This window comes from Lampetra planeri, chromosome 12 (assembly GCF_965212315.1).
Source record: "Lampetra planeri chromosome 12, kcLamPlan1.2.h2, whole genome shotgun sequence".
In the NCBI taxonomy this organism is placed as follows: domain Eukaryota; kingdom Metazoa; phylum Chordata; class Hyperoartia; order Petromyzontiformes; family Petromyzontidae; genus Lampetra; species Lampetra planeri.
Window position 1 is genome coordinate 4,269,478 of NC_136118.1, and position 21,164 is coordinate 4,290,641.

Here is a 21,164-nt window from a genome sequence, read left to right on the forward strand (position 1 = left end):
CCATTGGTGGATTGGCAAAGAGGCTCCAACAATATAAATAAGGAATCCCTTTAGACCAGGCATATGTTATTGAAGAGATACCTGGAATATTTGGTTTCTCTCGCTTTATGTGGTAGATGCTTTCCAAAAAAAGGGCGCACAAAGCAAGACCGCACAAGACCGTTACACAGAATATTGTCCCGTGTCTGATCCCGTAGCCGCATATGAGTGATTTCAAACCGAATTCCATAGCGAATTTTGGGTAGAAAGAGGTTAGCCGCATGGACAGTGTGAAATCACACAAACCGAACCAACATAAAGCAAGCGAAACCTGTACAGCACGTGACAATTACAAAATGGAAATGACAGGAAACACAGCGTGGTGGTGCCATTCCACACTGACCGGTGACCTCCCCGCACCTCTGGCCTGCGTGCGCAGTGTACGGGCAGTACGGGATGGAGTCATCGAAGGCAGGCGGTGGCATGGACCCCAAGCTGTCGGCATATGCCATGCACGCCAGCCTGCCCGGGGGAGCCCCGATGATGGCGCAGTCGGCATCGGCGGGGGGAGGAGGAGTTGGAGGAGGAGGCGGAGGAATTGGCATTCGTGGGGGCAGCCAGGCCATGCAAGGTGGCTACGGCATGATGGGAATGCCCATGGGGTCCGGGCAGCACCACGGCATGGGTGAGTGCCGGCGAGCGGATGGGAGAAAGTTTGTTGCGCACGCGCTTGGGAGATTTTTTTTATCTTAATACAAAACGAAAAAGATGCAACCGCTTTGTGCATGATTCTGCCTGAAAGCGCACTGCCTAGTTTATTGAGTACATTGACACCCCGAGCCCATGTGCCCATCCCCAATGATCAGGTCCCATGTACTCAGATGCCATGATGCAGAAGCAGGCTGAGCAGCAGTTTCTCGTCAACGACCTCAAAGGTAAGCAACTACCATCACCATTACCACACGTTGTTTTCAGCTTGCACATTTCTAATTCACCCCCCCGGCAGCATAACAAAAGGCTGCTTAATCTTAGCTTTCGTATCTACTTCGGCCCCCTGCATCACAAAGCTTCAGTTTGAACTCCATGCGTTCCCTCCGAGCGCCCCCCGTGCCTCACTACGTTGCCTCTTCGGTCCACAGCCCGCCCACACACTCACCATGGCCCCTCCCCTCATCCCCCGTGACTATATAATTCCTGGTCACAGCCATCTCTGAGACACACTTAAGCGGTTGTGCTTTCGCTACGTTGTCCCTACCTGAAGAACGACGCTTGTGTTGCGCCCGAAACATCGTGATTTAATTTAGTCGTTTTCATTTATTTTATTTTTTACCTACGTGACTTTACCGAAAAAAACAAAGAGTATAAGCAAAGCTTCCTTCTGAGTTCCGTAGCATGCTCGTTAACATGTCGCTCGCAGCACAATAACGGCTCACCCGGTTAAAATGTGTGAAGAACCAAGTCATATTTCCTCTCCCACGCTAACACAAACAAAGATAAAGATCCCCCGTATAGCCTTAACAGACTGTAGGGGCAAGTGCTGTTAGCGAGCACCTATATGAAGGCCGGCACGGCACACGAGGGGGTGGGTGGCCAACACCACTCCCGGCCGCCTTTGTCTCCCTAGCGGTGATGTACGGTCAACACCCCCCCGCCCCCTCCTCATGATTGACATACCATAGAGAGGGCCAAATCCAACAAGGTGTCAACAAATGGCGATACTTTTTAGTGATTTCATTATAAACGTTCTCAAAGCACTAATGCGTTTAAGACCAGATTGTGATCGTATGCGTGGGCATGGTTGGGTGCTCCATGGCTAACGTGTTTCCTCGCAGGGGGACCCATGTTTCAGCCGGAGTTCTTCCCTAAAATGGAGTCGGAGAAGCAGTATTTTGTCAACAACCTCAGAGGTCAGTTCATGATAAAGGTTTTTGGGTTGGAGGCCGTCCATAAATGATGTCACGCACCTATGGGGGGGGGGGGGGTCAGACATTTGTGACGATGTGTGACGAGGGGGGTAGGGGATGTTTGAGAAATGTGACGTCACATAAAAATGCGCAACTTTATATAAACAACACGTTCTACTTAATTAAATATACTTTTTAATAACTGTTTTCTCTTACAACATCAGAGTGCAGCGCCACAATAAATACGCACTACAATGACAATAGTTTAAAGCGATTTTAAGCATGTTTTATTTGGGGGGGGGGGGGGGTGCAGAGCTTTGTGACGTCATATTTGAGGGGGGGGGGTCTGACTTTTTGTGACGCCGTGTGACTAAGGGGGGGGGGGGGGAAATAAAAAATTGTCCAAAATCGCGTGACGTCATTTATGGACGGCCCCTTAGATCGCGTTATTATAAACTCGCCTTTTGCCCGTCCAAGGACGGGTGTATTGCAGTAAATCTGAAACTTGCAAGCGAAAAGCAGACCACGACGTGATATTCATTGCATCAATTCGTGTGCAATTTGTAAGGGCGTGGTGACACAGACTTATTTCATTTAAAGGTTATAATCCCTTGTTCATCATGACGTCCTTTTTACTTCGATGTCTCAACAGCGTTACGGAGATCGCGTGACGTGATGGTTCTGCCTTTGTAGTGAGGGTTGTGAGTTGACGCCGAGGAGGGGGGAGGAGGCGCCTCGCCCCCCCCCCATGTGGAGTGACGTCAGCCGCTAATTATTATGAATGGAGGAGGATGTCACCTTATAATGATTATTTATTAATGAGGGGGGCTGTTCGATGTGGAGTGATGTCACCTGCTCATGATTATTAATGAGGGGGGGGGGGGGGGTTCCGTGTGGAGGACGTCACGAGCTTTAAGGACAGACAGACATTCCTGGGTGATTATAGTCGGTATGTGTCGCAACCCTCCACCACCCGACACGGCCAATCAGTAAAAAAGTGTCACGTTAACAAAACGCCAATTAATTACTTCTTCAGCCCACCGGTGTGTTTGAAGAGTGAATTCACAACATTTAGAATTTGAGTGCGACGTTTCGCTGGTAATAACATCCAGCATCTTCGGGCGATTTGCCAGAATAGTGAAGCCATCCCACCTGCTCCCGGTCTTAAATAGTGCAGCATGACGTCATCATTGTTGAACCCCATCAGGTTTCGAGATCAGAGGTGGAGATGGGGGGTATTGCAATTATATAATAGATCTGTTATCAGCCACTTAGCATGTGACTCCTATATAAGGAATTGCAATATGTATTGTGTATTACTTGTTGACATGACACATTATTTACTGATTGGCCGTGTCGAGTGGTGGAGGGATGTGACAAATTTATAATAACGTGATCTAACCCAAAAACCTTTATTATGAATAATATTGGTCGCGAAAGCCGACGTGTTTAACTGAGAGGTCAGTGTCTGTGATCGGCCCTCTCCCGGCGACTCTCATTTGCCAGCAAAGTCCGTTGCCTGTTACATCTCCACCATAATTTGCGTTCAGCTGGACAACTGGAGGAAGAGAAGAGGCAGTTAATGGCAGCGTCTGCGGCCAGGAAAGGGGACACCATCGACTCACGGGCCGAGACAGTCGGTAAGACGTTTTCCCTCGAGCGCCCATCGCGCTTTTAGACAGTGCTCGTGGAAGCACGGTCATGTTCCTGTCCGTCTAATTTATAAATAAATGTAATTGCATGAGCAACATGTGCCAAAGCAGTCTTCGTGGAGTGCGAAGACGCAAGCCTTCACGCGAGAGAGGCCCCGTTGAAATGGGTCCATAAGTAGTTTAGCGGAAGCCGTCTTCTGCGGCCATCCTGTGCTACGGTATGAATCTCCATCCGTCCGAGAGGTTTGTAGGAATAATCAGAATCTTTATTTAGACTGGAGTCCAATGTGCTATGAAGCTCTTTTTTTGTTGTACAGATGTCCACTCGATGGCCAGAATACATTACCTCCACCTCGTCCCATGGTCTCCGGTGGAATAATAAGGATGGAGGCGGGCGTTAAAATAACGCAGGAAAAGAATCAGAGCGCTGCGACCGAAGGTTGACGTCCGCGTGCGTTTCTGCGCTCACGTTCTGTCCGCGCGTGACAGTGATGAGCAAGGCAGTCGGCGCCGAGAAGGCGGCGGTGATGGAGGTGCGCACGAAGGAGAACGGAGGGAAGGTGTGCGCCTGCTGCTCCTGGTGGATGTTCATCCTGGCGCTGCTGCTCGCCTGGCTCTTCCTGCTTGGGCTGCTCCTGGGCCTCCTCTCCCTCGGTGCGCTCCTCAACACGCCGTGCGCGTCACCGCGAGGGATGATTGTTTTTGTACTTTTTTTTCCTCTTGGGTTTTTTTTTTTGGGCCCAAGTTTCTCGGAGGACATCCGTGTTATTGTCCTTGAGTGGCTTAAAGGTATTGACAGTTTGCGAGTGACAAACAGACAACTGCCAACTGCATTCAGTTGGTGAATGTGTAGGACTCGTACCGACGCGACAGCTTCTTTGTCTTTCCTTGGTTCTTTATTCAATCATATAGTTCCACATCTCTTCCGTCGACATCACTCAACGTTCCTCCGTACACTCCAACCCACAACTCCCCGTCAACATCACTCAATATCCCTCCGCTCGCTCGCTGCGCTCCGCTGGCTTCGCTCGCTCTCCTTTGCTCCTCCAGCGACTCTCCTCTCCGCTCTCTCTCTACAGCTCGGCTGCTCTTTGTTAACTCTGTCGTCCCACTCCGTCGTAACTCTCCATCGTCTCTCTCTCCACTAAGGTCCGTTACTCCGCTGCTACCCTACGCTGTACTCGCTCCATCCACTGCTACTATATACTGTATTCTCTCTATCCACTGCTACCTTATACTGTACTCTCTCTATCCACTGCTACCTTATACTGTACTCTCTCTATCCACTGCTACCCTATGCTATACTCACTCTATCCGCTGCTCCGTCTCTCCATCCGTTCGTCTCTCGTCCCAGGCACCAACTCCCCGTTTCACTCCACGCTCTCCACCTTTATCCCTGAACCAATTACCCTTAATTAATTGGGTCATCCCCCGCGACGCCACTCGCCCGCAACCCCCGGTGCCACGTGGCGTTGTTATTCCAGACACGCCGGCGCCAATTCCAGACACCAATACCTCTCGTCCAATCACCGGCCTGCGTCCTCAATTTCCCCCGGCCACCTGCAGCCCCCTTAACTATCACAACACCACCTTAATATGTACAATAACAACAGTTAGTCGATCAGCGCCCTGTGTCCTCGTTTGCCCTCACTGTCCGCCACGTGCACGCATACCGACCCAGCGCGTGACGCGTGTTTCTCAAGCCCTACAGATGTAGAGAACCCAGCCATACAGTTGTTTGTATTTGGCTCTGACTTGGGCCATTTTTGGTTGCACATTTCACGTTGAGGCCTCTTGACAACATTAGTGGTGTTGCTGACCAGCCTGTAGCATGCAGGCCTTCCTCTTGCTCCTGTGATCATTCTGCTGGAGATTTACTGAGAGGCATTTGTTGGTTACACCATCCAGTTTATAACTCGAAAACCAAACGTGTATTGGAGAAAACGAGGATGAGGAATACACGACAAATACCGTAAAAACAACCTTTTCCCAAAAAACACACACGTTTGTCTTTGTTATGAGGGTGTAAACCTGATCTGGAGATCGCATCATCATCATCCTTTCCATGCTGCTAACCGATGAATTGCAGCGTCGTCGCACGCCCCGGTGCACAACAACAGCCACTCAGGCGATCGCTGCTCATTTTTTGTTCATTCGTTTTTCCATTCCCACACCACCCCCTGCCACCACCCCACCACCACCACCCCACCACCACCACTGCCACCGCTTCCACCGCCACCACCGCCACCACCACCACTGCCACCACCCCACCGCCACCACTGCCACCACCGCCACCACCACCGCCACCGCCGCCACCGCCGCCACCACCACCGCCACCACTGCCACCGCCACCACCGTCACCACCACCGCCACCACCCCACTGCCACCACCCCACCGCCACCACCACCGCCACCACCCCACCGCCACCACCACCGCCAACACCTCACCACTACCACCCTTCTGCCGCGATTTCAGCGAACGAGGTGTCGTCGCTGAAGAGCCGCGTCATCGATCTGGAGGGGCAGAAGACTTCGGACGGCGTGCGGCTGCGTCAGGTGGGCAACCAAGTGTTTCTGGAGGGGGCGCTCACCGACTCCGACATGGGGGCCAGCGGCGGGAGAAGCGGCTCCTCGTTGGGGGCTGCCGGCGGCCGTGGCCGCTCCGGGGGGGGGCTCGCCGACCTCAACGAGGCCGGCCTGGAGAGCCTCATCACCAGCATCCTCGCCTCTGAGATGCGGTCCGACAACGTCGTGGGTGAGAGAATGGAGAGAGAGATGCTCCCGTTCGGTCGAGTCCATCCCTAAGGGAACGGGGGGGGGGGGGAGAGAGCCTGAGAGACGAAGCTCGCAAGGTCCCATACTGACCATTTGCGAATACAATGGAGTGCCCTAGATTAATGGCGCGTTGTTGCCAACCACTGTTCCACCACTCCACGACTTACACTGAGGTCAAAAGTGGTTTTCAGTATTTAATGTGCAACATTAGCACAATGCATTTTGTTTTGCCCGAATTTTTGTTTACAAAATAAAAGAAGCAATTATATCTACTTGTTTTAGGTTAAACGAAGTTAGCATTCATATGTGTGTGCACGTATGTGTCTTTTGTATGTCTTCCCAGCCCGGTTCAGAGGTCAACAGGGAGACAAAGGAGACATTGGACAGAAAGGTGATCTTTCCACGTCTCAGAGGATGAAGGAGTAGAGGCATTGCCCGAGACGTTGCCTATTTTACATGTGTGCCCGTCTGTGGCACGCACGCTTAGACGATAACTTGAGCCTTTTTTTCCCTGAAACAACAAAACTTTCAAAGTCTTGTCGGACAACCCCGGGACGCATTGCTTCGTTATTCTCATGTTGCTGTAGTTCTCTCAGTTTTGTCAATGACGAGGCCTAGTCGACAGGAGTAATGCTGCGATGGAGAAGAGTGTGGTGGGGGCATTGATGGGCACTGGCCGCGACGACCTCTTGACCCTGAGCTTGACACGGGGGCGCGACGGTGGCGAGATGTTAACTACCTCACCTGGCATACAGGAGGTCGTGGGTTCGATTTCCAGGATTTTTCTCTCTACATTTAGAATCAACATGCTGCTATACATTTCCACGTGATAAGCCACTTCGTTGAGCGATTATTTGCGGCCCAGGTCGCTTCTGAAAAAGAGCTATATAGCTCAGTGGGCCTTACTTGGTGAAATAAGAACGTTTATTTTAGTTTACACTGTGAATATATTCCTTACAGGTTCAAAGGGAGACTCAGGCGATCGAGGTGCAGAGGGCACGGTCGGCTTCCCTGGCATCAGAGGTGCTTGGTGCACTTAAGTCACTTTGTGAAATTGTCGGCTCAGGATTTAAAAAAAGAAAATGTAATTAATACCATTACAGATTTGCATGACCGCTTTCTTACTAAGACTTTGTTTTCGCACAGGGGATCCCGGAGTGCAGGGAGAAGTCGGTCTGCCAGGCCCCAAGGGTGAATACTTCTACCACAAACACTCTCATTGTGCAAGGCACGTTCAGCCCAAACCAGCAGCATTCAAGTGACACACTCTTCCATAGCGTGCAACAGCTGTGTTGTATGTTCCCAGGTCAGCCTGGTTTCCAAGGAATGGCTGGACCACCCGGGCCAGAGGGACCGAAGGGAATTAAAGGAAGCCAAGGTTTGATTATTGCTTTGTGTTTTGAGCATTATTAGAAAAGCCTGTTGTTGTCAGCCTATAATTTCCATTCCTTTCTCCAAATTATGACATTTAAGTTCACCATCTCTTCTGCTTTCTTCCTCTGCGTGATTTGCCTTCTCTCGGTATCCACTCCGTCGCTAACTTTGTCCACATTTCATCAGTTGTTCTCGTGACTTGACCTGCTTATTAGTAACTAGAGGTTTTCCCTTCGAAACGTGTCATGCCTCACAGACAGCTACTGTAAGTAAATACATCACCTTTGGTTAGAATAATGGAAGAAAATGTCTTGAAAGTGTTATTTGGCAACAAAGCCACATTATATCTCCGCACTTTGTTAACATATCTCTGAAAGCCTGAAATAAAAAAAAGCATTACCTGTCTTCTAGATTCGAAACATGAAACGGAGGATCCTCAGTTGCCATTCACATGATGAAAGTTTCGCCAAGGGGCAAAAACACAATTGTTTGTTTCATGAAATAGTATACCTGAAATGTCAAGAGAAACCTTACAACAAATACTTTTAAACATGCGGAGACATACTCTGCTTTGCTGTATGGACCGTAAATCCAGTCCTAAATTACATACCAACCAAAAGTCACATTATAACTTTTCAAGCAATGGCAAACCTTCTCAACTTTCCCACTTACAATAGCGTTTCGTTGATACGCCCGTGCGTCCATTCACTTTTCATTCACAGCAGCACTCATTGCAGCCAGAGGCATCTGGACGCACTGCGTCACCGGCAGTGTTTCCCAGGCAGCCCTGCCCGAGTGGCGTAGCCACTGAGTGTGCAGGCCGTGCAACCGCACCCGGAGGCCCACGTTGCCGAAGAGGCCCAGGCTCTGGGCTACAAAGAAGGGGGGGGGGGCGGGGGGCAATTGGACAAGGGAGTCCCATTTAATTTGTCGCACAGGGGCCCATGCCAACCATGCCACGCTACTGATGTGCCTGCTTGTATTGTATTTAAAAAAACGTGTGTGTGTGTTTATAAAAAACTAAAAATGTTGTATTGCTCGTCTTGTGTGCTGTGAATGGCGCGGGGTGACGCTCCGTGTGTAGGGGAGCCAGGCACCGAGGGGCCTGCTGGGCCGAGGGGCAGGGAGGGCCTGCCCGGCCCACGCGGAGAAACAGGGCCTCCCGGGGCCGGAGAGAAGGGAGAGCGAGGTATGAATTCTGGATTGTCACATGTACAAGTACAGTCTGTTCTCCTATAATGTGGTAGCAATTGCATTCCTAAAGAACGCCGTGTTATCGAAAAATCGCGTTATGATAAATAATGTATAACATAGGATAAAGCACAGTCCGCGATAACACCGTGAGATGCGCATGCAGGCTGAACAAAGACTGAGGCGCGTGGGTAGCATCTAAAAGCATCCAGCAGCTTCCCCACCGATCAAACAACGCCGCTCGCCACAGTCGTGTGCCAACGAGTTGGATGCCTTCTGAGCCCGCAAGCGTACAGGCTTGCTTGGCAAGGGCTACAAGAGGACGTCCCCAAGCAAGCGCCAAATTAGTTTATTTCAGATGTCAGGGGCCAATTGTGGCTGACTGACCGATGATCGTTTTAATAACGTCCTAGAATTGTCTAGAAAGCTAAAATTAGGCACAACTACAGTTAAGTCGAAGCTAATTGCTTTAAAACCCAATTATATGTTTTCATTTTGGTCCACACAAATTACAGCCTAATTTCCAGTGGTTGATGGTTTTACTCACAGGGCAGGGTCAGTCTTCAGTTCTAAATTAAGTCTTGTGCCAAATACCTCCAAATATGGACTCCATCAGTGAACCAAGTAATTTTACGACTGAGGAGTGTGATGTTCAAACTATTAAAAAGTGGGCAAAGCCTGTTACTGTGGTTACTTGTGTAGTGTCGACGAATTCTCCATCTCAATCAGCCCAATCTAACTTATGATTCTGTCCACTGTCTGGTGTTTCATGCAGGTGGCCTTGGAGAATCAGGTCTCCCTGGGTCCCCTGGACTGCCTGGTTCTATTGGTCCTAAAGGTTTGTAATAATATTAGCATTGCATACAAACTCCATTAACACTTTCACATTTTACAATTGGTATTTCCTTTGTGTTTTTTTGTCAGCTTAATAATTCTTTTTTTTAAGGTTTGCAAGGCATACAGGGACCACCTGGATTCCAAGGTAATTAATCAATGGAGAAAACACACCTCATTGTCCACTCTATCTGACATAACATGGTTCAGTGGTTAGTGTGTGACTTGCAATGAGAAGCTTGAGAATTGGACTCTTAGTCAAGGGTCGATGGAGCCCTTTTATCCCATGAATTTGATAAAAAAATCAATCCCACTCTGTGGGAAGTCAACAGTGGTTGTCATAAGGAATACATCGCACCTTCCATAAAAATGTAGAATTTCGTGCACTTCGTATAAACAAGAGGTATTATTGGAAAACTATTTAAGATTTTTTATTTATTTAACTGCTTACAAACACGTAGGACGAAGTTCAATGTTTTATTGTCCTTATTAGCTTTTGCTCTATTATTATTTTTATTCTTTACGCACTGCATTATCCGCATCAAGTTATGAGATGAAGACATTCATAACCTTTGCAGCTAGCAGCGTACCACCCAGTGTCCAAGAAAGGCCCCACAAAGTCGACGCCACAACGTTTTCCAAAGTCGCTTCAATTGGCCTCTGATACACCTGGTGATGTGTGCCCTACAAAGAATATCGTACGCCAAATCAAAATATCGTGTTTTGATACTCATAACTGTTATAAGCCAAACTAAGTGAAGAGTCAACTTTTTGTTTGAGCAGTCATTGGTGAATGTGCTGTGATCAATCAACCCGCCGTTACTCGATGCCCGTATTGGGACCCGATGTTGTCCGTGATTCTGGCTCGGTGTGGTGACGATGGCAGCGGGCCCGTGAGCCACCCAGGGCCACCTCTTAATTCACTGCCTTTGAATTCCAGGCAGTCCCGGCACGGCTGGTTCCAAGGGTGATGCAGGAACCCCTGGTGCGAAAGGTATCGTCCCACTTTGCCGCCACCCAACGCACAAAGCAGAACGACGAAACATCATCGCCAAACGCTTGGTGTGGAACGAGAGTTACCCCTCGAATGTCCATGGGCAGGTTATCCAGAGTGCTTGTGATTTCATGTATATATTTACGGAAAGGCGCCGAATTAATTATTTGCTGGCCCTCACTCGTTACGAGTCAGTGCCCTCATGACCACAAACATGGCGGCAAGCCTGACAAGATAGGAGGGGAAAGGGGTCCACCTGAACCAGGGAGGGGCGCCAAACACGAGATTATCTTTTTTTATTTACATGGGAAGTGATGGAGGCTCTCGACCAACACTATGTACTGGGGCACCAAATCTCTCTTGAGAAGCAATGAAAACAGATTTTGAATTCGCCACATTCTCCTCCATTCTACATTTGTCAACAATACACACTTTCTTATAGCCTACTTTGCATATATTTTGCATTATCCGCGCGTGTTTGTTTCATCTGGGCCATGCCTCTCACTCCCCATTAGCCCGTATAATTGAGAATTGAATGCCCACTGCTTCTGTCTGTGTATGCACACAGGTGATAAGGGCATTGACGGAGCTCCTGGAGCTAAAGGTAAGGAGGAAACGTTTGTGCTCGTACTGAACTATTGCAGGCTTACGGGATTTCAATCGAGATTTTTGCCATGGAGGAACACACCACATTCAACACAGTATCAGTGTGTGTGTGTGTCTATATAGATACGTAGATAATTGTTGGATATTTATACAATACGTAACGGTAAAATATATTGGGGTAAAATGTGGAATGCATGTCCTGTATGTATTGGTGGGGAGCGGTAGCGTCGCGGTGAGCGAGATGCACGACTAACCCGGCAACCCGAGTTCGATTCGCGCTCACGGCCAACACCGGTGACGATTATCTGAACCGGTCCTGGCCCTCCCCTGGGTCGACTCAGCCTCAAATTAGTACCTGCTGCGGTGTGTAAACATCGCCACTGGGGAGACAAAGGCGGCTGGGCGTGGTGTTGGCGACCCCACCCCCTCATGTGCCGTGCCGGCCTTCATAGGTGCTCGCTAACAGCACTTGCCCCAACAGTCTGCTTAAGGCTAAACGGGGGATCTTTGTAGCGTGACATAATCATCGTCGGCCATGCTCTATTCACGGCTGGAGCAAAGGCCTCCAGACGTTTGTCGCCGCCCTTCACAGCCCCACGATGAAATAAATATATCTCGCTCGTCCACACGAACCAATCTCATCGTTCACCTCCGTGGTGGTCATCCTCAAATATTTGTTGAATCCTTCAGCTGCCACTGTAATCAGTGCCGACCACTGACCAGTATCCCACATAGCAATGTGTCCTGTCCCAAGCATTGCAGCGATAATGCATAATTAATCATTAGTATATCGAGGGTTACTATTGTAGTGAGTTCAACTGAGTCGCAGACGTACTCTTTGGAGGCCACACATTTATTGATACCAACACAAAGGGGTAACTGCCCCTTCACCAGATAACATCCTATGGTGGTGGACCACCAGGCTAACTACAATAGTTACAACATAACTAGCTACGTAACCACCAGGCTAACGACACTAAATACACTGGGAGTAGCTACAACGGACAGGACCCCAGCTTGGGTCCAGGGCCACGTGTTGGTGACTCTTGTCGAACGTCGAACGTAGATCTTGAAGATGACAACAGCAACGCTGAACCCCGGTCCCTCTGGGGACCCGGTTTATATCCTCACTGGTCGTGGCTCGCTCCGCCACTTGGCCACGACCACCTTCTCGAACACTCTAACAGAATCTCCCCCCGACACGTGACCACCCCTAGCCCCCCACTTGGGGGCCCCTGTGTAGACTTTACCAGTCACGTGTACTCCGGGGTCAACCAGAGTGCCACGGCCTATAGTAACCCGATTACATGGCTGACACTCTCACACCCCATCCTGTAGGGGTCGGCACTGGACGCCAGGCGTGGTGCCATTCAGCGCTATCCATTAGCCCCTCCAGGGCCGGTACTACACCCACATGCACGGGGTGTCCGCGATGTCAATACATCGCACGCCGTGCCTCTCTTGGGCCGGCATTACACAGTGACATCCGCGATGTCACTACATCATCAACGCTCCACCACCCGACAGCTTAATCATATCAAGTTGTCGCGTTGGCATATATGCCAATTGATTTGGTTTATCAGCAAAACCGGAGGAATGCTGAAAGGCAAATACATTTATTGATGATGTTATAAGTTCCACTGGAGATCACATCCAGCATAAGTGTTAAATTAGCACTCAACTAAATACATAATTACATTAAAAATTCTAGCCATTTAGGTTAAATCAATCGATTATTTATTGTCATAATGTAACACCAACAATATCTTACATCAACCTCTATCACTAATTCCTCATCGTGCTAATCGCCATAATGCTGATTAAAATATCCCTATTAACCAAATAACGCTTAACTAGAATCACAATAGTATATTTTTTAAATCCTGTTTGATTACTAACACAATACACCCCAACATAACAAAGGAAAGGCTATTTTCACCAATTGCTAAATTGATTCACCCTATCACGTTAATCTGCCAATCACAACCAATTAACTCTAATTATTAAACCGATTCACCTGCGTGGCTGATCTGATGATTTCATGTCGCCTACTTAAGAACCCGGATAAGGAATCTATTTCACGTGAGATCTCAGCTTTTGTCAACACTCGATGATGATGATGATGATGCTAGATGTCATCTCCAGTGATGCGTCGTATGAATTTGTCCCAAAAAAGTCTTACTTTTCAACATTCAGATCTTTTGCAGAAAAACCAAATTAATTGCCGCATTCGCCCTCGTGACTATTTAATTTGGTGGAGGGGTTACAGTTAACCCAAACGCAATTTACTATAAATCGTAATGAAATGTTTTACCCTTTGGCAATACAAAACAGCAGGTGTTCAGATGTTCAAATACCAAATAGATAGCTTTTACAAGGTATCAAGTCTGCATTAACCACCAGTGTTAGACTAGAGAATGCCAAAAGGCGAACGGTACAAAGACAATGTAAGTATCAGCAGATATTAATCATAATATCGATCGTGAAAGCCGATGTATAAAATTAGAGAATGTGTAATTAATAAATTTTTTACATTTTTAACAAAAATCATTTTTTCTAGGCGAGGCTGGTGAACGAGGACAGAGAGGTGCTGCCGGTGAGTTGCAGTGATTACGAATTCATCAGAAATCATTTTAAAAAATTCAAAATATTAACAACACAAATTTAACTCCCAAACTCAAAAACAAGTGGGGGCATTTTGAGATATGGATCCAACTTGCCATAGAAGGGATCAATATTTTAGTTTTATAATTTAGATGTGCATCATTTGGAGTCATCTGTGGAACAATGGTTTACGCTAATAATACCACGAAGCACTCCGATCTCTTTGACATTTGAAAATAGTTCTGGTCGTAAAGGTTGTTGGGTGGCTCAAAGCCAGCACTGCTCATGGTTCAAATTTGATAAGCCATTCGTAATTAAACTGCGGAATTAGTTGATGGTATCAGCCTAATAAACTAAAATAAGTGCCTATAAAATTTTTGGTTTTAATTTAATTGGCCTGATTTCCAGCTTTGAGGCTTAAACACGTCGATCGGCTGCCATGCGACATCATGGAAGTAACGCATCCACCTCTCGTGAGGTTAAGAGGTCACTTGAAGGTATATTAGCAGTAGTTCTGTGGTATCACCTTCTGCGGGCCGTTCTCTAACACGGAGGGTGATGATGCTCTGTGACAGTTCTGGATGGACTATATCTCATGACCTGATGGTGACTGGGGAAAAAAAAATGTACACACACATATAAATCATTAATATTCCCAAATATTTAAACTTTACAACCTCCTTTGAACTTGAAACCAGGTGGGGGCTCTTTAGAGATGAAGATCTAAGTAGCCATGCAAACATTAATATTATTATAGTAATTTACGGGCGATTCAGAATGTAGTTTGTGGAACATAATGGCCCAGTCTGTTGTCCGTTTACGACAGCACTCAGCACACCACCCCGCCCCTTCTCCCAGTAACTTTGTGATGAAATTTTAGTCGCGAACAAATACTTGTTTTTTTTATGAATGGTTGCCAAGCGAGCCTCAATTGTTGCGTTCCGCTGTAAAAACAAAACACACACACACAAAACAACGACGACGCCGTCGTCATCGTAATCATCGGCATGCGCTGCCGTGCTGCAGGCGAAGTGGGTGCTCGAGGTCCTGCCGGGACCCCTGGGGAGCCCGGAGTCAAGGGGGTGGCAGGTGCGTGACGCAAAAGAACAAATACACTCCTTAAAAAAAGTTTATATTTTTAAAAACAACGGTTTTATTCACAATATTCGTTTAACTCACGGCCGAGAAGTACGTCAATGATGTGGCGCCTGCTCCCACATCAACGCTTTTACTTGAATAAATTGGTACATTTTTATGAATGAATCTTCAATGTACAACTTTTGTTTGTGTTGAGTGAGGTTGCCCGTAACTCGTTGACACGGAGCGGACGCGCCTGAGACGACGCGTGGCGCCTGCTTCTTGGGCGAGGCGAACCGAGAGTTTAGGCACCGCTGAGTTTTTGACCCACACAAATGTATATTAATAATGAGGCGTCCATACAAAATGTGAATTGCTTTAAAGGAGCCAATTCATTGATTAATTGATGCCGATTTTGATACAGGCATGCATTGTCACCGGATCTGAGTACGTGTGAAACATGTGGAATTGATTGGACAACGGGAAGTAGACTAAATTTTAATTCCAAGATTTGACCACGACACACGGGAGTCAAGTTTAGGTAAAACCGTTGAAAAAACGATGCAAACTGATCGAGGAGACGCGCTGGCACCAACTCAGGCGTGCAATGATCCACACCTCTGCAGCGATTGAACAGAGATGTCACACTTGGGAGGTCGCGTCTCCATTGAGGAATCGATACATTTTCATATCGATTTCACCGTTTCGTTTGTATCATTTCGTAGGTACATTTGTAGGGTTTCGGTCGCTCCATTGTGTCTAACATTTGGGTGTCTTTTACTGTACAGTATATCCACATACGTTGAAGATAATCAATACTTGTATCACAAGCACATATCACAAGCAATCGAGTCAATTGTAGTCGATGAACAAAGCATTGTTACACACCTGGCAATTTTACAGAATAGATTAAATTCAGGACGTGATATCTACACACAAGACAAAGATCCCCCATATAGCCTTAAACAGACTGTTAGGGCAAATCCTGTTAGCGAGCACCTATGAATGCCGGCACGGCACACAGCGGGCAAGGTGACCAACACCACGCCCGCCGCCTTTGTCTCCCCAGTGGTGATTTACACCACACCAAGTACTCATTTAAGGCTGAGTCGACCTAGAGGAGGCCCAGGACCGGTTCGGATAGTCATCACGACTCAGGTTGCTAGGTCCGCAGCGGAGCGCACTAACCGCTGCGCCACCGCTCCCCAAACACTCACACGCACAGTCCAACACAGAGCACATCAACATTCCCAGCATAAAGGGACTACCAAAGCTACGCGTAGAGAACAATAGAGAAACCGTAACAGACAGAGTGATCATGGTACGAGCTGTGCAGCAAGGCAGCCTTACATGGCAGGGCCAACACCTTGGGTCTTAAACAAAGGTTACCCCATATCGTGCAAAAACATGTAAACAATGACCAACACGGACACAGACACGACCAATTATCCTCGGGCACATACCAGAGGTCCTTAAGCAAACAAGGCAGCATTGTAATAAGGACCAGGTTAGATCATGTAATTCGTTGTTGTAAACAAGCAATGTAATTTTAATACGTAGGCTTTTTATGTAAGCAATGTCATCTTTGCCTTCCTATTTTGCCCATGTGCTGGTGTAATAACACGCAGCCATTTCTGAATCCAATGCTGGCTAAATGCTTCCCAGCAATGGTTTCGTCACGGGGGTTGCTTAACCCCACTTCACCAAGGTGGTAATTGCGGGTTAGCGAACGGGGGTGCATTTAAACCTGGTTCTGAAATGACTTGTCACGAATATTATTCATGACGCTGAATAGAAATTCGCATCACTGGGTTCACCGTGGAAATATTTTAAGTTTGTTTTTTAAAACGTTTCCATAAGAATAGACTCTATAATGATTACACTTTTTAGCTTTTCTTTTAAAAAATTGCTAACATTATGAATGTGCTTGTATTGACTGCGTTTGTGTAGGTGACGGTGGTGCTGAGGGGCGGCCAGGATCCAGAGGTATGACGCCGTTGGTGCCTCGCCATCTGTGGAAATCAGGATGATGGCCTGTCTCTCAGAGCAAAATATTTTAGATGTCACATTCGTCCCTAATTCGCCAAGTTAGAGCTTGCCCAAATGCACGATACTGCGGTCATGAGTGTGTGTATATAATTTCAACTTGCAGTCGAAACTCTATCTCAAAGGCAATCATGACATGTGTGCCTATTATGTAGGCGAGCCAGGGCTTGTTGGACTTCCTGGGCCGAGGGGACCTCAAGGAAACCAGGGAGATCAAGGCGCTCAAGGTAAGGAGTTCCGACAACCCGTGCTCGTTGCCCTGTTTGAGATATTGGATCTTGTACGACAACGCTACATACTGTAGTTTTACTCTCGCTCGTGACTTGTAACATGTAACGTGCCTTCGTAAAGCATTAATTTCATTCGATATATTGGAGGCCAAAGAGGGAATCTTTGAAACAAACGTGTCTGAAACAGCCATGATTTCATCAATTTCCACAACTGGCAGTTCTAAATTGTTACCCTATGTTTCTCTTCAGGCCCACAAGGACCACCCGGGCAAGCAGGTACTGTTTTGACATTGAAAATAAATCCTTTTAATTTGTTACATTATTATTATTATCATACACACTTACATGGTGGCTCATTACCTCCATTCCTTTCCACTCAATACCTTTGCAGGTACTCCTGGAGAGCCAGGGAAACCAGGAATCCCTGGAGAAGCAGGCTCTAAAGGTGAACACAACACAAACCAGCAGCTAATAAACAAAACGTCAATGCCGATGCCTGGCAGGAGGAGAATTATATATATTTTTAACTTCCATCTCATTTGTGCTCTGTGTCACAGGAGAAACTGGCAATCCTGGAAAGATTTTGAATTTCGGTACGTAGTTTTCACAATTTATCACTGACAGTTTTTTTGTTATACCATGAAATGTGTTGTTATCTCTGTAGTCGGCTAATGTTATTGCACAGAGTTTCAAGTTATGGCTGCATTAGCACGTGCAGCCCTTTTGTCATTCCACTGCTGGATGAGGGGCCTCCTTATGCCATGCGGATTGTGGGTGGTTACTTAACCTTTCTTCACTGTGCTTATCAGTGCATGTTGAAGGTGGGGAGCATACACACTAGAGCATAGAAGTACAGTTTAACAGTACATTTTATTGCACTGCCCTCTGCTGCCAGCAATGTTATTCCGCAGCAGCCTACAGCAACAAACTGTTGTGTCAATGGTGGTCACACATCCAAACAACTGTCCAGGCTCCAACCTGCCAAGCTCCCAAGCTCTGGCACGGCCGGTTACAATCCTGGGTGGTTTTTAAAACCGGCAGAGCTCGAGGTTTAATGGGTTTTGAAAACCATGAGAGTAAAAAAAAGCCACCGTGATTCTGCATTCATTCATCAATTCATTCATCCATTCATTCGTCGATTAATTAATTAGTTCGTCAATTCGTTCATGCATTCATCACTTCATTCACTAATTCCTTCAACAATTCATTAAATAATTCATTTATTCATTCATCCGTGGTGATGGCTGACATAACCCTTTTTTGTGCAGACGGCTCGCAGAGCTTTGCTGTCCCCGGCCCCCCTGGTGCCCCTGGCCCCCCTGGCCAACCCGGAGTTCAGGGAGTACCAGGTGCCGTCGTCGTTATGCCTTCATATGTTTCTATATCCGCTGTTGATATTGCGTATATATTGTTAAAATCTTGTCACTTACACGCACCTGAATATGGCGTTCAGTTTCACGTCTGGGTGCCTGTCTTTCCAATGAACGTGTTTGTTGGAACAAGTGCTGTCGATCTGATGAGAGGTGAATGAGTTTCGTATTTCAGTGTTTCTCTTTTCCTTTCCCCCACAGGCATTTTGGGACCTTCAGGAAGTGCAGGCATCCCAGGTAGGAAGGAACTTCCGCAATCAACCTCGCTGGATTTGCAAAGTACACACACTCGTACGCTCCTATGCAGTCGACCCCAAATAGCTTCGCTCTCCGCTTTGACCTGACTTGAACTGCATCCCTGCAGGAGAGAAGGGAGAGAGAGGAGACCGAGGACCCAAGGGAGACCAGGGAGAGCCAGGGGACAGGGGCCCGCCTGGACGAGCCAGAGCGACCAATGGTGAAGATTGAAGTCGCCCTCGCATGCCTACGACTTGCACTGCGCAGTCGGCATACTGTCCGACGTCCGTAACCGGCTTTGTGGGATCAGAAACCCAAGGCAGCTACATAGGCGGCAATGTGGCTAAGAGTTGATGTGGTGGCCTAGCCCTTTCTCGAAACCTTCTGATCACCTTGCAAGAGGGTGCATAGGGTCATTACTATCGGAGCACGTGGTCCGACTCGATCACTGAACCCGTTGGGTGTGTTGGTTCATCACGTGCTCTGCTCGCGGAAACGTTGCGCCCTCTTGCTTTTGGACATTAGTTCTAAAACGTTTCTTACTGTCCATCATGATTATGATTTAATTCAGAAATTTGTCGTGAAAATGACAGTGAAACTCCACAAATCCGCACTCCTCTTATCTGCGAATGCCTAAAATTTGTGGCGCCCCCACGGTTCGCGAGAATTCCTCTATTCTGCGGGGGGGCATAATTCCTAAAATTTGTGGTTTTACACGGACGAGAGGAGTTGGTCGGCTAAAAACTCCTCCCGTTCGTGATAAAATAGCAAACTTTAGCGATATTGTTCGTTTGGGGTGGGGGCAAAGATGAGTATATACACATGTGTATGCAGTATAATATACAGCATATACATCGACTGTATTTATACATATATATACACATCTAAATATATAACTCCGAAAATCTGCCACGTTTTCATAGATTGGAGGAGTGGTGCCTCTTAAACGTCCTCTCCTTCACGGTGGAGAGGTGATCAGAGGAGTTTCACTTATTTCACTCGTTCAAACTTAAAGGCATATATAACGTTACAGCCACGCACAGAAACATTTTCACCCGCTTATGTGCAGCCAATGAAGATGTTCCTCGATCCCACAGAGGTGCAAGGCATCCCGGGACCCCCGGGACTTCCCGGACCCCCCGGGCCTCCTGGGCCTAAAGGCAGAGATGGGTTATCGGGCTCAGGTGACACCTGTCGTGCACTGCATTCAAAACATTTGACCGCTCTCCTCCCGTGCACTGCGAGTCATCTTGTTTGGTCGCCGCGAGGCGTTGCTCCACCCTTGGCGTGGTGCACGCATTGCACGGATGATGCAGTTGCAGCCGCTGTTTGCAGGAGGGATGTGACGGTGGGAAAGTCCTCCGCCGTGTGACATTCTCGCTGTGCAAACCGGTCTCTGACACACACACACATGGGGGGGGGGCGATGCGCTGCTCAAGTTCATCGTGGGAGTATTCGTCTAGTGCCGTCATGCCGACGACACTGTCGGTGTAACATTGGTGGGGGGCGGAGGGGTTGGGGACACGCGGAGAGAAAAATTATGATTGCGCTCATGATTGACGCTTCGAATCGTGCGCGTGAGAATAATTTAGTTTCGATTCGTGTGTATGGTTTTACCATCGTAGAGCGTGGTCCGGATGTCTTGTGATCCCCAATTAATTGACCATTAACTTTTTTTTCTATTGTATATTAATTTCTGTTTTACATAAACCTTACTTAAAAATATGAAGTTTTAGACAATTAAATGGGGGTAACAAGACATCTGGACCACCCTGTACACCGTACAGATTCATACCACACGAGTGTATGATCTGTAACCACCAACCAGTTAATTGTTCTGCATAGGGAATGAGTCGTTACTTCCATAATTCTTTCAGCCACTTCGGAGGAACGTTGTGTGACGCTTCGCTGTGTTGCAGGATCAGATGTTCAGGGGCCACGCGGATCACCAGGGCCTCCGGGCCCCCCAGGTCCTCCAGGTGACACTTGATTTTGTTGCGCTGCTTCGCAATAAAATAAAATCACTCTTGAAATCATTCTCGCGTAGGCCTAAGATACCAAACAGCACAACACTTTGTGCAGTTAACTCTCCATTATCCTGCGGGCAGATTGTCTGGGGGTGAGGATGAACCCGCGCTTATATCATAAGAAACATTTACGCGCGGTCGCTTCTATTATCAGCTGCTCGTCGCTTTGTCGAGGGGTCATTGTTTGCGAACATTCCCACGGGGGACGGCGTACACTCGGGCGAGTAAACCGATCACTTTTAAGAAGCGATAAACACAGACGACG

General features: G+C 47.6%; 1 protein-coding gene across 6 annotated transcripts in view; it reads left to right on the plus strand.

Moving 5' to 3' along the window:
* LOC144721539 (uncharacterized) overlaps positions 1 to 21,164 on the plus strand; it is a 46,995-nt gene that overhangs the window by 16,699 nt on the left and 9,132 nt on the right. For 4 of the 6 annotated variants that reach the window (XM_078599216.1, XM_078599219.1, XM_078599217.1 and 1 more), the window contains 27 exons: positions 419 to 664; positions 846 to 914; positions 1,812 to 1,886; positions 3,434 to 3,523; positions 4,025 to 4,189; positions 6,011 to 6,289; positions 6,653 to 6,700; positions 7,270 to 7,332; positions 7,456 to 7,500; positions 7,616 to 7,687; positions 8,768 to 8,872; positions 9,650 to 9,712; positions 9,821 to 9,856; positions 10,649 to 10,702; positions 11,271 to 11,306; positions 13,869 to 13,904; positions 14,939 to 15,001; positions 16,940 to 16,975; positions 17,191 to 17,262; positions 17,515 to 17,541; positions 17,657 to 17,710; positions 17,823 to 17,858; positions 18,534 to 18,614; positions 18,837 to 18,872; positions 19,000 to 19,092; positions 19,970 to 20,056; positions 20,792 to 20,851. In XM_078599216.1, the coding sequence (XP_078455342.1) occupies positions 419 to 664; positions 846 to 914; positions 1,812 to 1,886; positions 3,434 to 3,523; positions 4,025 to 4,189; positions 6,011 to 6,289; positions 6,653 to 6,700; positions 7,270 to 7,332; positions 7,456 to 7,500; positions 7,616 to 7,687; positions 8,768 to 8,872; positions 9,650 to 9,712; positions 9,821 to 9,856; positions 10,649 to 10,702; positions 11,271 to 11,306; positions 13,869 to 13,904; positions 14,939 to 15,001; positions 16,940 to 16,975; positions 17,191 to 17,262; positions 17,515 to 17,541; positions 17,657 to 17,710; positions 17,823 to 17,858; positions 18,534 to 18,614; positions 18,837 to 18,872; positions 19,000 to 19,092; positions 19,970 to 20,056; positions 20,792 to 20,851 (2,127 nt within the window). The remainder of the gene's footprint in view (positions 1 to 418; positions 665 to 845; positions 915 to 1,811; positions 1,887 to 3,433; positions 3,524 to 4,024; positions 4,190 to 6,010; positions 6,290 to 6,652; positions 6,701 to 7,269; positions 7,333 to 7,455; positions 7,501 to 7,615; positions 7,688 to 8,767; positions 8,873 to 9,649; positions 9,713 to 9,820; positions 9,857 to 10,648; positions 10,703 to 11,270; positions 11,307 to 13,868; positions 13,905 to 14,938; positions 15,002 to 16,939; positions 16,976 to 17,190; positions 17,263 to 17,514; positions 17,542 to 17,656; positions 17,711 to 17,822; positions 17,859 to 18,533; positions 18,615 to 18,836; positions 18,873 to 18,999; positions 19,093 to 19,969; positions 20,057 to 20,791; positions 20,852 to 21,164) is intronic. The other 2 variants (XM_078599218.1, XM_078599222.1) reach the window with 1 other exon arrangement.